The sequence below is a fragment of the Jaculus jaculus genome, chromosome 11, assembly GCF_020740685.1.
Source record: "Jaculus jaculus isolate mJacJac1 chromosome 11, mJacJac1.mat.Y.cur, whole genome shotgun sequence".
Lineage (NCBI taxonomy): Eukaryota > Metazoa > Chordata > Mammalia > Rodentia > Dipodidae > Jaculus > Jaculus jaculus.
Genome location: NC_059112.1, coordinates 61924428 through 61941703, shown reverse-complemented (window position 1 = coordinate 61941703; position 17276 = coordinate 61924428). Strand labels below are relative to the sequence as shown.

At 39.1% G+C, this 17276-nt stretch overlaps 1 protein-coding gene and 1 pseudogene across 1 annotated transcript; both read left to right on the top strand.

The window, feature by feature from the left end:
- Positions 1-705: 705 nt before the first annotated feature.
- On the top strand, positions 706-1275 carry LOC123453308 (annotated as a pseudogene).
- A 13498-nt stretch (positions 1276-14773) lies between these two features.
- LOC123453345 (60 kDa heat shock protein, mitochondrial-like) lies at positions 14774-16791 on the top strand. Its single transcript, XM_045130453.1, has one exon. The coding sequence runs from the start codon at positions 14813-14815 to the stop codon at positions 16532-16534; it is 1722 nt and encodes a 573-aa protein (XP_044986388.1). The 5' UTR covers positions 14774-14812; the 3' UTR covers positions 16535-16791.
- The last annotated feature ends 485 nt before the right edge of the window (positions 16792-17276 follow it).

The window sequence follows — 17276 nt, the reverse complement described above, 5'->3', positions numbered from 1 at the left end:
ATCTTCTTGTGACATTATGGAACTTTTCTTAATCTGTAAGCTTCAATATATCCCTTCTTTCATGACTGTGCCTGGTCTGGAAGTTCATTTCAGCTAACCTGAAGCTGTCTAGTATACAGATAAAGACCAATGTAAAAAAAATGGTCATTGATATAAAAGAAGCATGAAATCCTACAATACTGAAAAAGACAAAGAGGGGATGGCATTATTTATACCACGTTCTAAGCGCTTGGCTCTGTAGGAGGCATGTCTCAGGTAATTTATCTCACATGACTGTCCTTCCTTCAGGAATTTTTTTCAGTGTCACCTCATCCAGAAAACCCTACTTGGCACTATGTAAATCTTCCCTATGCTACCATAATCACAATTTTATCACATCCTAATGTCATTTTCACTTATGACCACCACCTCACAAGACAATAAAGAGTAGGAGACAATGTTTTATTTCATCCACTTTCTATGCTCAATTCTGATTCTGAAGAAAATTCAGGTGGGAGCAAAAGAAAACCAAGAATTGTAGAAGTGCATCCACTTTGTGTCAAAAGAATATGTGTAGGATGACAGTTTGTAATAGCCATTAAAAATAAAAGAAAAAAAGTTTGACATTGTCTTTAAAATTAAGTAAAGGGCCCCAGTCAGTGAGCCGCGGAGGACTCAGCTGCCTCACCCTCGAACCCCCTCGCTTCCCGACGCTCCGTACCCCTGCCCGCCTTCTCCCGCAGCCGCCTTCCGCAGGCCGTTTCCACCGAGGAAAAGGAATCGTATCTTATGTCCGCTATCCAGAACCTCCACTCTTTCGACCCATTTGCTGATGCAAGTAAGGGCGATGACCTGCTTCCTGCCGGCACTGAGGATTATATCCATATAAGAATTCAACAGCATAAAGGCAGGAAGACCCTGTCCAAGGGATCGCTGATGATTACGATAAAAAGAAACTAGTGAAGGCGTTCAAGAAGAAATTTGCCTGCAATGGTACTGTAATTGAACATCCAGAATATGGAGAAGTGATTCAGCTACCGGGTGACCAGCCCAAGAACATATGCCAGTTCCTAATAGAGATTGGACTGGCTAAGGACGATCAGCTGAAGGTTCATGGGTTTTAAGTGCTTGTGGCTCTCTGAAGTATAAGTGAGATTTACTTGCAATGAGTAGAATGTCCCTTCTGTCCCTTGTCACAAGTTTAAAAACCTCACAGCTTGTATAATGTAACCATTTGGGGTCCGCTTTTAACTTGGACTAGTGTAACTTCATGCAATAAACTGAAAAGAGCCATGCTGTCTAGTCTTGAAGTCCCTCATTTAAACGGAGGTCAGGCAGAAGGCACCTGGCAGTGTCCAGCCTGAAACAAAGCAGAAACGAAGTTTCACCCAGGCCAGAGCCCCAAGACCACAGAAGGTTAGGTATGGCCAGAAACTCCTCAGCTCTACCTCTACTCTAGAGTCCCCTGCACTAGGGGAATGTCAACGTTTGAACAGCCTACGTGAGTTGGAAGAAGATGGGGTAAGGCAGTAACAGCAGCAGTGCCACTAGAGGGAGCCTCTGGCAGTTCAAGAAAAAAAACACTTGGTGTCTATCCTGACAAGCTAGCAGAATTGAGAAAAGGCCATTTTTCCTCCGATGAGGTGGTTAAGACATCTGGCTTGTCACCAATGTTGTCTTTTTCAGCAGACATATCCTAGATATAAGGGATGTCCATCAAAACAGAATGTGAGGCCAGTCTAATACCAATTAAACTTTTGACAAGGGAACAAACACCACCATACTGACACTTTCAGTTTTGCAGCCAGCTTAGTGCTTACAACCTAACTAGCAACAGCTGCCCTATGCCATGTGAAGTAACAAACTGGTTTTTGGTTTTCTTTTCCTTTCCAGTTTTAATGTTATGTAATATATTTAAACCTTTATTTAAATAAAAACTTGTTTTCAGAAATAAAAAAAAGATTAAGTAAAGGAAGGCAGTAAAACTACAGAGCTTTCACTGGTAATAGAGAAGCCCTGGTAGTTGAGCAGAAGGGAAGAAATGAGGACAAAAGCTATGTAACCAGGAAGTTTGGAAACCTTACTATGTTGAAGATATGCTTGCTTTCTATCAGGAATGTATTGACAAAATTAATTAGCAGGAAATTTATCATAAAAACAAAACTTGTAGTGCGTGCTTAAGCAGCACATGCTCTAAAAATTGATTTGACCCAAAAAGGCCAGTCCTGTGAACATGTTAGCCATAAGTACTATTCCTTACAGAGATTGTGTGAAAGTGCATATGTGTTAGTGTGTGATGCAATTAATCTTTATGCTAGCACCCTCTTCATTTTGCTACAACACCTAGAGATTAAGTTTTTCAAGTCCCAGTATGAGTTAAGAGCAAGTGCTTACCAATAGAATGTACCATCACTATTCAATTCTTTTTTGTCCTTAGAATTTATTTATTTGACAGAGAGAGAGAGAGAAGGAAAGAGAGAAAATGGATATTCCAGGACCTTTCAGCTGCTGCAAACAAACTCCAGATGCAAATGCCACATTAAGCATCTGGCTTACGTGGGTACTAGGGAATCAAACCTGGATCCTTAGGCTACACAAGGAAACACCTTAACTTCTAAGCCATCTTGTCAGCCCCACTTTTTCTCTTTGTTGTTTTCTTTTGTTTTTCGTCTTACCCAGGCTGACCTGGATTCACTATGTACTCTCAGAATGTCCTCAAACTCATGGCAATTCCAATACCTCTCCCTCCCAAGTTCTGGGAGGAAAAGCATGCACCACCAAGCCCAGTATCACTATCCGATTCTTCAAAAGTTTCTCTTGCAGAGTAACATGGATGGATAGAAAAGCATTTGAGTCTTTTAAAAAATTATTATATTTTTAAATTATATATTTTTAAATTTTTATTGTTTATTTATCCAAGAGCGACAGACAAAGGGACAAAGAAGCAGAGAGGGAGAGAAAGAGGAGAGAATGGGTGTGCCAGGGCCTCCAGCCACTGCAAAAAAGAACTCTAGATACAAGTGCCCCCTTGTGCACTTGGCTAACGTGGGCTCTGGGGAAGCGAGCATTTAACCAGGTTCCTTAGGCTTCACAGGCAAGCGCATAGCTGCTAAGCCATCTCTCCAGCCCTTAATTTATTTTTATTGAGAACTTCCATAATTATATACCATAATCATTGGTAATTCAATCCATTTCCCACTTTCCCCTTTGCAACTCCACTTTCCATCAAACCACTTCCCTTTCTCAATCACTTTATTTTATTTTACTTTTTCCTTGTTTTTCTCAGTTTAACATCTTCCATGATTACAAAAAATATCCCATGGTAATACCCTCCTTCCGGCCACTTTCCCCCTTGAAATTCCACTCTCCATCACATCCCCTCCCCATCTCAATCAGCGTCTCTTTTATTTTCATGTAATGATGTTTTCTTCCTCTTATGAGGGTCTTGTGTAGGTAGTGTCAGGCACTGTGGGGTGATGTATATCCAGCTCATTTTTGTCTGGAGGGAGCACGTTGTAAATTATCCTACCTTTCTTTTGGCTCTTACATACTTTCCGCCACCTCTTCTGCAACCTGAACCTTGGAAGGTGTATTAGAGATGTTACTACTCCAGTCACTTCTTTCCACCACTATAATACCCTCTGAGTCATCCCAAGGTAGCTGCCATTTGAAAAGAGAAGATTCTCTACCCAAAGTGACAGTAGTATTAATATAAGGGTATGATAAGTGCTTACTGGGAAGTATGATATATACTATTATCCAGACATCAGCAGATGTTACACCTATACTGCTCATGACTAACCCTGTTTAAATTTTCAGTATCATGGATGTATTCCCTCCCATGGAGCAGGACACCAGTACAAGTAAAGGACAGTTGGGTTCCACCATGATAGATATATAGATATATATACAACTATTGCACACATTTGGCTTGACTGGCCAATTATAGGGCTTGCAGTGTCCACTGTTGAGGATCTTCACCAGTATCTCTTTCTCCCAAAGAACTGCATGTAGAATGGCTTCTTTCAGCATTCTGACAGCTGGTTTACATGAAGGAGGTTATCAGCTCGTTTCCAGCAGGATTCCTCAGTGGTTGCAGCTGAGGTATGTGGCATCATCTGCAATAGGGTCTTACCATCGATTCCTGGTGGGAAACCAAGGGCCTCAACAATGGCCTATAATGTTTTGGGAGGCATCAAGGTCCGCCCTGGCCAAAAACTCACTGGAAGGTATCCCATTGCTGGCACTGAAAATTTACTAGCAACAATCTATGGCTCCTGAGTGTTCCATTATCTAAAACTAGAGGATTTCATATGATTTATTTATAGCCACTTAGATTTTGATTAGCCCTCACTCCACATTTCCATTACTTAACCTCACTTTTGGACTTTTCTCCCCTGTTAATCTATTCTTCTACTTACATATACAATACCATCCCATTAAGTACCCTCCTCAATCCTTTTCTCTTCCCTTTCTCTTTTTTTTTTATCTTACTGGCCTCTGCTACTGTTTTTCCTTCTCACACAGAAGCCCAATCATCTGTTGCTAGGATTGCACATATGACAGATAACATGCAGCGATTTGCTTTCTGGGCCTGAGTTACCCCGCTTAGTATAATTCTTTCCAGATCCATCAATTATCCTGCAAATTTCATAACTTCATTTTTCTACACTGTTGAGTATAACTCCATTGTATAAATGTGTCATGTGTCATATCTTCATTATCCACTCGTCAGTTGACGGACATCTAGGCTCGTTCCATTTCCCAGTTAATATGAATTGAGTGGCAATAAACATGGTTGAGCACGTACTTCTAAGGAAATGAGATGAGTCCTTCGGTTATATGCCTAGGAATGCTACAGATATGGTAGATCAATTTTTAGCTGTCTTAGACACCTACACACTGATTTCCACAACTGCTGGACCATATTGTATTCCCACAAACAGTGTAGAAGTGTTCTTCTTTTTCCTCATCTCCACCAGCATTTATGATCATTTGTTTTCATGATGGTAGCCAATCTGACAGGAGTGAGAAGAAATCTTAAGGTAGTTTTAGTCTGCAATTCACTGATGAATAGGGATATACAACATTTTTTTAAGATGCTTATTCGTCACTGTATATCTTCTTTTGAGAACTCTCTATTTAGCTCCATAGCTCATTTGTCAAATGGATTGTTTGATTTCTTATTATTTGACTTTTTGTGTTCTTTGTAATTCCTAGATACTAATGCTCTATCAGATATATAGCTGGCAAAGATTTTTTTCCCATTCTCTAGGTTGACTCTGCTTTATTCACAGTGTCCTTTGCAGTACTAAATCTATGGAATTTCATGAGGTCAATGTGGTTAGTCTGTGGTTTATTGCCTGAGCAATTGAGGTAATATTTAGAAAGTCTTTGCCAAATCCAATATTTTTAAGGGTTTCTCCTACTTTTTCCTCTAGCAGATTCAGAGTATCAGGTCTGCTATTTAGGTCTTTAGTCCATTTGGCCTTAGTTATTGTACATGAAAAGAGAAAAGAATCTATTTTCAACCTTCTACATATACATATTCAGTTTTCCCAGCACCATTTGCTGAAGAGGCTGTCTCTTCTCCAATGAGTATTTTTGGCATTTTTATCGAATACCAGGGGGCTATAGATACTTGGGCTACATGGAATTATATCTGGGTCCTCTATTCTGTTCCATTAATCTATATGTCTCCTTTTGTGCCAGTATCACGCTGTTTTTGTTACTATGGCTCTGTAGTATAGGTTAAAATCAGGTATGGTGATACCACTAGCTTTATTTTTGTTGCTCAGTATTATTTTAGATATTCGAAGTTTTTGTGATTCCAAATGAATTTTAGGGTTGTTTTTTCTATTTCCATGAAAACTGCCTTTGGAAGTTTGATAAGGATTGCTTTAAATGTGTAGTTTGCTTTTGGTAAGATTGCCATTTTCACAATATTGATTCTTCCAATCCAGGAAGAGGGAATGTTTCTCCACTTTCTATTGTCTTCTGCAATTTCTCGCTTGAGTGTTTTGTAGTTTGCATTGTAGAGCTCCTTTACATCCTTGGTTAAGTTTATTCCAAGGTACATTATTTTCTTTGATGTAATTGTGAATGTGAGTTATTCTCTGCTTTCATCCTCTGTGTGTTATTATCATATATGAAAGCTACTGATTTCTGTGTAATTATTTTGTATCCTGCTACATGGCTGTAGGTTTTGATCAGCTTTGTTTGCTAGTGGAGTCTTTGGGTCCTTTATATAAAAAAATCATGTCATCTGAAAATAATGATAATGATCTCTTCCTTTCCAATTTTTAGCTTTTATGTGAATCTCTTGCCTTATTGCTATGGCTAAGACTTCCATAACTATATTAAATAAAAGTGGGAACAGTGGTCACAACTTGTTCTGATTTTAGTGGAAAAGCTTCCATTTTCTCCCTATTTAGTACTATGTTGGCTGTAGGTTTATTATAAATTGCCTTTATTATATTGAGATATGTTCCTTCTCTTCCCAGTCTCTGTAGGACTTCTATCATGAAGGGATGTTGGACTTTGTCGAATGCTTTCTCAGTGTCTAATGATTTGATCATGTGATTCTTTTTGTCCTTCAATCCCTTTATATAATTTGTTATATTTATCTATTTGCATATGTTGAACCATCCCTGCATATCTGGGATAAAGCCTACTAGGTCAGGTTGAATCATTCTTCTGATATAGTCTTGTACTCTGTTTCCCAATATTTTGTTGAGAATTTTTGCATCTATGATGATGAGGGAGATTGTTCTGTAACTTTTTTTTGCAGTTGTTGTTCTATATTTGCTTGGTTTCGGTACAAGGGTAATGCTGGGTTTACAGAAGGAGTTCGGTAGGTTTCCTTGTTTTTCTGTTTTATGGAAAAGCTTAAGAAGCAATAGTTTTAGTTCTTACCTGAAGGTATAATTAAATTCAGCAGTGAATCCATCTGAGCCTGGGCGTTTTTTAGTTGGAAAATTTTTGATAACTGCTTGGATCTCCATACTTGATGCAGGTCTATTTATTCATCTTGATTTAATTTTTAGGCCATATAAATCAAGGAAATCATCCATTTCTTTCAGATTTTCATACTGTGTAGAGTATATGGTTTTATAGTATGTCCCTATGATTTTTTTATTTTCTCTGGAATCTGTTGTGATGTTACCTTTTTCATCTCTGATTTTATTAATTTTTGTCTCTTCTCTCTTTCATCAAATTTGCTAAGGGCTTATCAATCTTGTTTATACTTTCAAATAACAAATTCTTTGTTTCATCTATTCTTTTGTTTTTCTTTGTCTCTCAGAGATTTTGGTATGTTGTCTTCTCATTATCATTTGACTCTCATTATCATTTGACTCTATAAGTTTTTGAGTTCCTCATTGACCTATACATCATTTAGTAGTGTGTTGTTTAGTTTCCATGATTTTGTGTATGCTCTATAGCCTTTCTTGCTACTGATTTTTAGTTTAATTCCATTGTGGTCAGATAGAATGCAAGGAAATATTTCAATTTTCCTGAATTTGTTAAGATTTGCTTTGTGTCCTAATATATGGTGTATTTTAGAGAATGTTCCGTGTGCTGCAGAAATGTATATTATGAAGCATTTGGATGAAATGTCCTGTATATATCTGGTAGGTCCTTTCTATAACCTCTTTATTTTTTCCTGAGATGACCTGATAATTGATGAGAGTTGGATGTTGACATCACCCAATACCACTGTGTTTTGTGTTATCTTAGTTCTAACAGCATTTATTTGATTAATTTAGTAGCTTCCATGTTAGGTGCATATATGTTTATGATTGTAATGTTCTCCTGTTGGAATGTGCCATTAATAAATATAAAGAGACCTTCCTTATCTCTCTTAACTAATGTTGGACTGAAATCTACCTTGTCAGGTATTAGGATAGCATCCGCTACTTGTTTTCTAGGTCCACTTGCTTGAAACACCATTTTCCAACCTTTTACCCTAAGATAGTGTCATCCTTTGTAGAAAGGTAGAGTTCTTGGAGGCAACTAATTGAAGTATGTTGCTTTTTAACTCAGTCTGCAATGTATGTCTTTTGGTTGGGGCATTGAGGCCATTGTTAGTAAGATATTATTGAAAGGTGTGTATTTATTTTGACCATTTTTTTGTAGTTTTCCGGTTTTTCCTTTGCTCTCATTTGTTAACTAGTACTTGAGTATTGTTTATTTTTTCCCCCCAGTTCCTTATATGTGTTCTTTTCTTTTTCTTTATGCCTGGTATTGACTTCATTATTTCATTAAATTGGTGTCCTGTTTTGTCTTCGAATCCTTTGATTTCTTTGATCACATTTATAATCATTCTTTTGAAATCTTTCTCAGGCATTTCCTCTATCTCATTCTCATTGGAGGTCATTATTTGATTTCTTCTTTGTGTTCTTTGAACACATTTATGATCATTCTTTTGAAATCTTTCTCAGGCATTTTCTTTATCTCATTCTCATTGGAGGTCATTTCTGATGCATTAATACTTTTTGGTGGATTTATATAGTCTTGCTTTTTGGTGTTTGCCTGCTATGACAGTATTCAAGTAGGCTAAGTGGAACCAAATACGGATAGTTTCTAAAATTTAACTAAACATTGTACACTTTCAATGAAAAACAGCACAGATTATTCATCCAAACGTATAATACCTACTTTTGGATGAATAATATGTTAAAATACCTAACAACCAGATCTGTCTGTCCCTTAGAATGTGTAGTGCCTCTCCCACTCCCTTAATCTTGACATGGAGGTTAAGATTTCTGGTTTGCTTATGACCAGATGAGACCCTTCCCTAATGTATAACAGAAGAGTAAACAAAGCCACTATAAATCAAGAAGCAACAAATAACAATCCCAAAAAAAAAAGCTTATTTAAGAATGGCAAATGTGATCATCCATCAGATTTGACATGTAATTTATCCTATATGGAAGGTGCAAGAGCACTTCTGGTTCATGTCTATACACCATGTTTAGCCGGATATTGACCTTTTGTAATCCCATTTACCTTTTGGGATGATTTTGGTCTCAGTTATGCTGCAGTCCTGCTTGAGTCCCACTGTCAGTCCAAGTAAACATGGCCAGGACCCTGGACCTCTGCTCTGTTCACTGGAACTTGGCCATGGTGGTGGGGGAGGGAAGGCTGTTCAAGTTATCTCATTGTTCCATGTGTTCTTCTACCTTGTGATCTGCTCCTCCATTGTTCACTGCCATTTTCTCTTCACGTTTTTTGAGTTTGTGGAAAGCTCTGGTGTGAGTGGAAAATCCCTTTACCTGGCTTTTCCTGCAGCTGGGTGCTAGCTGCCACAGTCCTGCAGAGCTTCTGGAGCCACTTCTGCCAGCCTGTGTGGGCTCTGGTTGCTCTGCATCTCTCCTACTTCTTCTACTCTGCCATTTCAACACCTCACTTTTTAGTCAAAGTATGTATTTTGCCTTTTTTTTGTGTGTGTGTTCTTTCCCACTAGTCTGCTTTGGTGTCATACCATCTTAAGTGGAAGTCTTCTTTCTTTTATTTTAATGTCATCATCTTTTCTTCCTGTTATGATGGGCTTGTATCAGGCACTGTGAGGTCATGGATATCTAAACCATTTTGTTTCTGGAGACGTGCATCGTAAGGAGTCCTAATGTTCCTTTGGCTCTTACATTCATTCTGCCACCTCTTCCACAATGGACCCTGAGCCTTTGAAGGTATGAAAGAGACGTTTTAGTGCTTAGCACTCCTCTGTCACTTCTTCTTAGCATCATGGTGCCTTTTGAGTCACCCCAAAGTCACTATTATCTTAAAAGAGAAGCTTGTCTAACCAAATCTGAGAGTCACATTAATATATGGTATAAATATTTAAGAGAAGTGCTTAGTAGGCAGTTTGGTAAGAACAGTATATACATTTAGCCAGCCATCAGCAGATATCACACCCGTAGGGCTCATGACTATGACCCTAGGCTATGGCTCCTGTCATAGGTTTTTCAGTATCAGGGATCCTTCCATGGAGCTGGCTTCCTGTCAAATTAGAGAGTGGTTGGTTTCCCCCATAACAGACATGCCACTAGTGCAGCCATTGGCTCATCTGGTCTGGCTGGCCAAATTTCAGCTCAGGCAGGATTTCGCAGGGAACTTGAAGTGCAAGTATGTGATGTCTTCAGCAATAGGGTCTTACTATTTCTGGTGGGAAACCAGGAATCTCAACAATGGTCTTTAATGTTTTGGGGGCAACAACTCATTTGATGGTATCCCATCCTTGGCACTGAAAATTTTCTAGTAACAATCTATGGCTGCTGGTTGTTCCATTGTCCAAAAAAGTACATTTCCATATAACTTGTTCATATCCTCTTAGATTAGTATTAGCCTGCCTCTTCACCTTTCGTTTACACAGTCTCTTCCCTGACCTCACTTAGGCCTTTCCACCTCCATTAATCTCTTCTGCTTGAATATATACAGTATTGTTGCAGTCCAAATTCGCATTGCTGGTAGAAATCACCCAAACAAGAGTAGCTTCTGGGAAAAACAGGTTTATTTTGGCTTACAGGCTCAAGGGGAAGCTTCATGATGGCAGTTGAAAACGATGACATGAGCAGAGGGTGGACATCCCTCCTGGCCAACATAAAATGGACCATAGCAACAGGAGAGTGTGCCAAACACTGGCAAGAGGAAACTGGCTTTAATACCCATAAGCCGGCCCCCAACAATATACTCCCTCCAAGAGGAGTTAATTCCCAAATCTCCATCAGCTGGAAACCTAGCATTCAGAACACCTAAGTTTATGGGGGACACCTGACTCAAATTAACCACAAGTATCATCCTTTTAAATCCCTCTCCCTCCCATTCTATTCCCTATATATCCCATTTTCTAGATTACTGGCCTCTGTTACTGAGTTTTATTCCAACTCATATAGAAGTCCAATCAGGTCTGTGTGCCAGCTTGCCTGGACCTAGCACAGAGCTGTAGGAACAGAAGCCCGGTGAAGGGATTTATTTTTATTCACACCAGCCTCCTTGCAAAGTCAATAAAGCTAAAAAGAAACAGCAGGAAACAATTGAATGGCTGTTGAAGAACACAGATAGGACCAGAAGAGCAGCTCCAATACATCTCTTGCCATCCTGCACAGCCTCTTTTCTTCCATCTGCCAATGCTGCAAACCACCAGAGAACTCATCTATGACTCTGCCCCAGCTGCACTGTATTCAGCACAGCCACAGCTGATCAGAATACCATATCCAGCAACCCAAGCATCTTAACCATGTCCACAGAGCAAAAGATAGGGAACCATGTAAGCACTCAGCATAAGTGAGAGTGGAAGCCATCCCAAAAGTTAAAAGTACTTACAAATCTAGACACATAGGCCTGCCCCTTCCATGTCAGGACAGATTATGTGTTAGAGTTGATTGATGCATCCTTGGTTGGTTCTACCATTCTCAAATCAGCTATATTTTGATGTTGCCTATTGTTGACTTTGACATGTCCCAACCTATAGGCCCTTTGTCTTTTTCTTCTGTCATTATAGAGGGTAGGGTCTCACTTGGCTCCAAGCTAACCCACTTCAGACCAGAAGTCTCAGCCTCCCAGTTGACAGTATTAAAGGGTTTAGGGCAACACAGACACAGATTTTGACTTCATTAGATTATCTGTTTAATCACCATTCTTTTTTGGTTTCTTTGTTTTGTTTTGTTTTTTTCTTTTTTATTAATTTGTTTTACTAATTACTTTTGTACTCAGTGAATACAGTCAAGTTGGTACCACTGTTAGGTTCATCCATATACCCCCTGCCCATGTTCCTTCCTTGTTGAAGTATATGGGCCATATGCATTGTGGAGTTAACCCACAGTTATGGGTAGGAGAAATGTCTTTGCATATCATGACCCAACATATGGCTCTGACATTCTTTCTGCCCCTCTTCCACAAAATTTCCCTGAGCCATGTTGGGTTTATTTTTGGTCTGCTTCAGTAATGAGGTGATGGGCGCCACTGTGTCTCTGTATATCTGATGCATAAGTTTTATTTATAACAATAAAAATGGAATAAAGTAAAAGAACAAAGTAGGAAATCTCATAGGTAATTATTAACTAGTTAATCTAGTTATAGATATCTTAAAATCATGCTCTAGAAAAACATTTACTTGAAAAGAATTCACAATATATTTAAACTGATGATAACAGCTAACAAGACAGTATATAAAGTTGCATCTAATCTAATTTCTAAAAGTTATCAGTATTTTATACTTATCTTTTGCCATTGTATTTCCATTAAAAGGATTAGAAAAAGCCATTGAAAACTAGAAAGTACAAGGGTGGGTGGAATCTTCTGTCCAGATCAAATAATTTTTATGTTTACACATTTATTTCCAGCTCAAAGCAATATTTGTGCAATACTTCTGTTGTGATTTTTAGTTTTCTTATTTGTACTTCTCTATACATTCTCATAAAAATCTACAACATGATTTCTTATATTTCTTTAAAAAATAAAAACATACTACTGGAAAGAAAGCTGTCCCTTTTTCTCTTTTTCCTTCTCCATACATGCTTCCTTACCTATAACTTCTCAAAAAACATACATTTTCAACCATGATATCATTGGTATTACTGGTTTCATTGGGCATAGCTCATACATGAAGTATGTTTGCGTCACCTCATCTCCAGTGTGGGACTTTTCATTTGTATGTAGGTCTAAACTCTTAATGGCCAATCCCAATGAGGGATTGATTCTGAAAGATGGTTAAGATGGCACTGTAGGTACCACACCAAAGTAGCCTAGGGGGGGAAAAAAGCAAAAAATAAATACTGTGTATTTTACTAAAAAGTGAGGTGTATAGGAAAATTAAAACAGCAGCAGAGAAGTAGGGGAGATCCAGAGCATTCAGAGTCCACACTAGACTGCAGAAGCACCTCCGGTGGGGTGGGTCTGCACACGAGACCACGGTGGCAGCGTGACTGCCAGGCTCAGCTTGAGCCCCAGGAAAGTCAGGTGAGGGGATTTTCCACTCACACTGGAGCTCTCCCCAAACTCAAGAAAAGTGAAGAGAGAACAGCAGTGAAAAACGGAGGAGCAGATCCCAAGGTAGAACACATGTAACAGTGGGCAAGCTAGAGCATAATTGGCTCCCTCCCCTTCCCCACTTCCAGTACCCAGCCCTCAGAAAAAGGGCAGCAGTCCAGGGATCTGGCCATACCTGCTTGAACTGACAGAGCACCAAAGAGGGACCTAAACAAGAGTGCATCTGAGACCAAAATCATCCCAAAAAGAAAATGGATTACAACAGGTAAGTACCTGCTTAATAAACCTGGTATATATGCCTGAACCTTCCATATCAGGATAACTTATACGTTAAATCAGGCAGATGGTCAAATTTGCCATTCTTTTTTTTTTTTTTTTTTTTAAGAGGACAGACACAGAAAGACAGATACAGGAAGAGAGAGAATGGGCGCGCCAGGGCTTCCAGCCTCTGAAAACGAACTCCAGACGCGTGTGCCCCTTTGTGCATCTGGCTAAAGTGGGACCTGGGGAACCGAGCCTCGAACCGGGGTCCTTAGGCTTCACAGGCAAGCGTTTAACCACTAAGCCATCTCTCCAACCCAAATTTGCCATTCTTAAATAAGCTGTTTTTTGGGATTGTCATTTGTTGTTTCTTGAATTATAGTGGATTTGTTTATTCTTCAGTTTATATTAGGGAAGGTTCCCACCTGGTCACAAACTGACTTGGATCCCTCTACAGACCAGAAATCTTAACCGCCTGTTTTCAGGCTTAAGGGAGTGAGTGAGGCACTACACAGCCTAAGGGACAGAGGATCTGGCTGTCATATAATACCTAAACTTGGATGAATACTCTGTGCTGTTTTTCATTGTAATTGTACATTGCCCAGTTATAGAATCTGCCTTACTTTGTTCCACTTAGCCTACTTGAATACTCAAATAAGGCACACCCAACACCTAGTCACTTTTGTAGATACTCTTAGAGTCAGATAAATTGATACATCTAAGAATACACAGCTAACTGGAAAATCCAATCATTAAATAATCCAATATGCAAAAATATATACAATGTAACAGAAATCAAGACCATATAAATCCACCAAAAAGTATTAATGCATCAGAAATGACCCAGGAGAATGAGAATTCAGGGATGGTACAAGGAGAATAATTTCACTCCAAAGGCATAGTATGCTTCTTCAACAAAATCATAGAAGAAAACTGCCCCCAAATTAGGAAAGAGGTGCCAATGCAGATACAGGAAGCCTTTAAAACACTGCTGGTGGGAAGGCAATCTGGTCCAGCCATTGTGGAAATCAGTGTGAAAATTCCTAAGAAAGGTAAAAATTGATCTACTATATGATTCAGCTATAACACTCATAGTCATATATCCTAAGTACTCATCTCATTTCCTTAGAGATACTTGCTCAACCATGTTTATTGCTGCTCAATTCACATTAGCTGGGAAATGGAACTGATGAGTGGATAATGAAGATGTGGCAAATTTATACAATGGAGTTCTACACAGCGGTTAAAAAAAATCATGATGTTATGAAGTTCGCAGAAAAATGGATTGATCTGGAAAGGATTATACTGAGTTATTTTTGCTTATAAATTCCAGCAGTGCAAACACTATCTGTTGGAAAGATTATTCCTTCCCAAGTGAAGTATTGTTACATACTTGAAAAATATTAAGTGATTCTCAACATAAGAATTTATTATCTCAATTTGATGCCATTGGTATATGTTTCTATCCATAAGCTAAGTACATTGCTGTGCTTTCATAGTAAGTTGAAATAAGAACATATAAGTCCTCTCACTCGCCGCTGACGGCCCGTCTCGCCGCGTGCCCCTTTGCCGACGCCCCGCAGAAATGCTTCGACTGCCTACAGTCCTACGACAAATGAGACCATTGTCCCGGGCACTGGCTCCTCATCTCACTCGGGCTTATGCCAAAGATGTAAAATTTGGTGCGGAAGCCCGAGCCTTAATGCTTCAAGGTGTAGACCTTTTAGCCGATGCTGTAGCCGTTAAGATGGGGCCAAAGGGAAGAACAGTAATTATTGAACAGAGTTGGGGAAGTCCTAAAGTAACAAAAGATGGTGTGACTGTTGCAAAGGCAGTTGACTTAAAGGATAAGTATAAAAATATTGGAGCTAAACTGGTTCAGGATGTTGCCAATAACACGAATGAAGAGGCTGGGGATGGCACCACCACTGCTACAGTACTGGCACGCTCAATTGCCAAGGAAGGTTTTGAGAAGATCAGCAAAGGTGCTAATCCAGTGGAAATCAGGAGAGGTGTAATGTTGGCTGTTGATGCTGTAATTGCTGAACTTAAGAAGCAGTCTAAACCTGTGACAACACCTGAGGAAATTGCTCAGGTTGCTACAATTTCTGCTAATGGAGACAAAGAAATTGGAACCATCATTTCTGATGCAATGAAAAAGGTTGGAAGAAAGGGTGTCATCACAGTGAAGGATGGGAAAACACTGAATGATGAATTAGAAATTATTGAAGGCATGAAGTTTGATAGAGGCTATATTTCACCATACTTTATTAACACATCAAAAGGTCAAAAATGTGAATTCCAGGATGCCTATGTTCTGTTGAGTGAAAAGAAAATTTCTAGTGTCCAGTCCATTGTACCTGCTCTTGAAATTGCAAATGCTCACCGTAAACCCTTAGTCATAATTGCTGAAGATGTTGATGGTGAAGCTCTAAGTACACTGGTCTTAAATAGGTTAAAAGTTGGTCTTCAGGTTGTAGCAGTCAAAGCTCTGGGTTTTGGTGACAATAGAAAGAACCAGCTTAAGGATATGGCTATTGCTACTGGTGGTGCAGTGTTTGGAGAAGAGGGACTGACCCTAAATCTTGAAGATGTTCAGCCTCATGACTTAGGGAAAGTCGGAGAGGTCATTGTCACCAAGGATGATGCCATGCTTTTGAAAGGAAAAGGTGACAAAACTCAAATTGAAAAACGTATTCAAGAAATAACAGAGCAGTTAGACACCACAACTAGTGAATATGAAAAGGAAAAACTGAATGAGCGACTTGCAAAACTTTCAGATGGAGTAGCTGTGCTGAAGGTTGGTGGAACAAGCGATGTGGAGGTAAATGAGAAGAAAGACAGAGTTACAGATGCCCTCAATGCTACGAGAGCAGCTGTAGAAGAAGGCATTGTTCTAGGGGGCGGCTGTGCTCTCCTCCGCTGCACTCCAGCCTTGGACTCTTTAAAGCCTGTTAATGAAGATCAAAAAATTGGTATAGACATTATTAGAAAATCACTCAAAATCCCTGCAATGACAATTGCTAAGAATGCAGGTGTTGAAGGATCTTTGATAGTTGAGAAAATCCTGCAAAGTTCCTCAGAAGTTGGTTATGATGCTATGCTTGGAGAATTTGTGAATATGGTGGAGAAGGGAATCATCGATCCAACAAAAGTTGTAAGAACTGCTTTAATGGATGCTGCTGGGGTGGCTTCCCTGCTAACTACAGCAGAAGTTGTAATCACAGAAATTCCCAAGGAAGAGAAGGACCCTGGAATGGGCGCAATGGGAGGAATGGGTGGTGGTATGGGAGGGGGCATGTTATAAGTCCTAGAATAGTGCTTTGCCATTCGTAATGAACTGTGACAGGAAGCTCAAAGGCAGGATTCCTCATCAATAACTTCAGAGAAGTCAGTTGAAGAAAATGACTGAAGAAAAGGCTGGCTGATGTTTAAGCAAATCACTATAACCATCAGTTACTGGTTTTAGTTGACAATATATACTGGTTTACTGCTGTCATTTGTCCATGCCTACAGATAATTTATTTTGTATTTTTAATAAAAAAGACATTTGTACATTCCTGATACTGGGTGCAAGAGCTGTGTACCAATGTACTGCTTTCAACTTAAATCAATGAGGCATTTCTACTACAATTCTGTTCAAGTCAGGATTTCAGTGCTTGCCATTGCCAGATAAGTTCAGAAGCAGCCTTTCTGTGGAGAGTAAGAATAATTGTACAAAGTAGACAAGTATCCAATTATGTGACAACCTTTGAGTAATAAAAATCTGTTTAAAGTTAAAAAAAAAAAGAACATATAAGTCCTCTGATTTTCTCTCTTTTTCAAAACTGTAAAAGTTCTTAGTCTTTCCCATTCTCCTGTTACTTTTAGGATCAGTTAAATTTCTGACTCAATAAGCTTCCATTTTGATAACTATTTTATGTATCAAAATCTACTGTATCTCTATAACATTCTGTAGAGTAAACATAACAAATTTCATGTGTCATTTGAAGAGATTTACAACTGCCCCCCCCCAAATCAAATCCATCCACAGCAGCTCTTAGAAAGTC

Coding starts and splice junctions, on each gene's coding strand:
- LOC123453345 (XM_045130453.1), top strand. CDS start 14,813: ATGCTTCGACTGCCTACAGTCCTACGACAAATGAGACCATTGTCCCGG.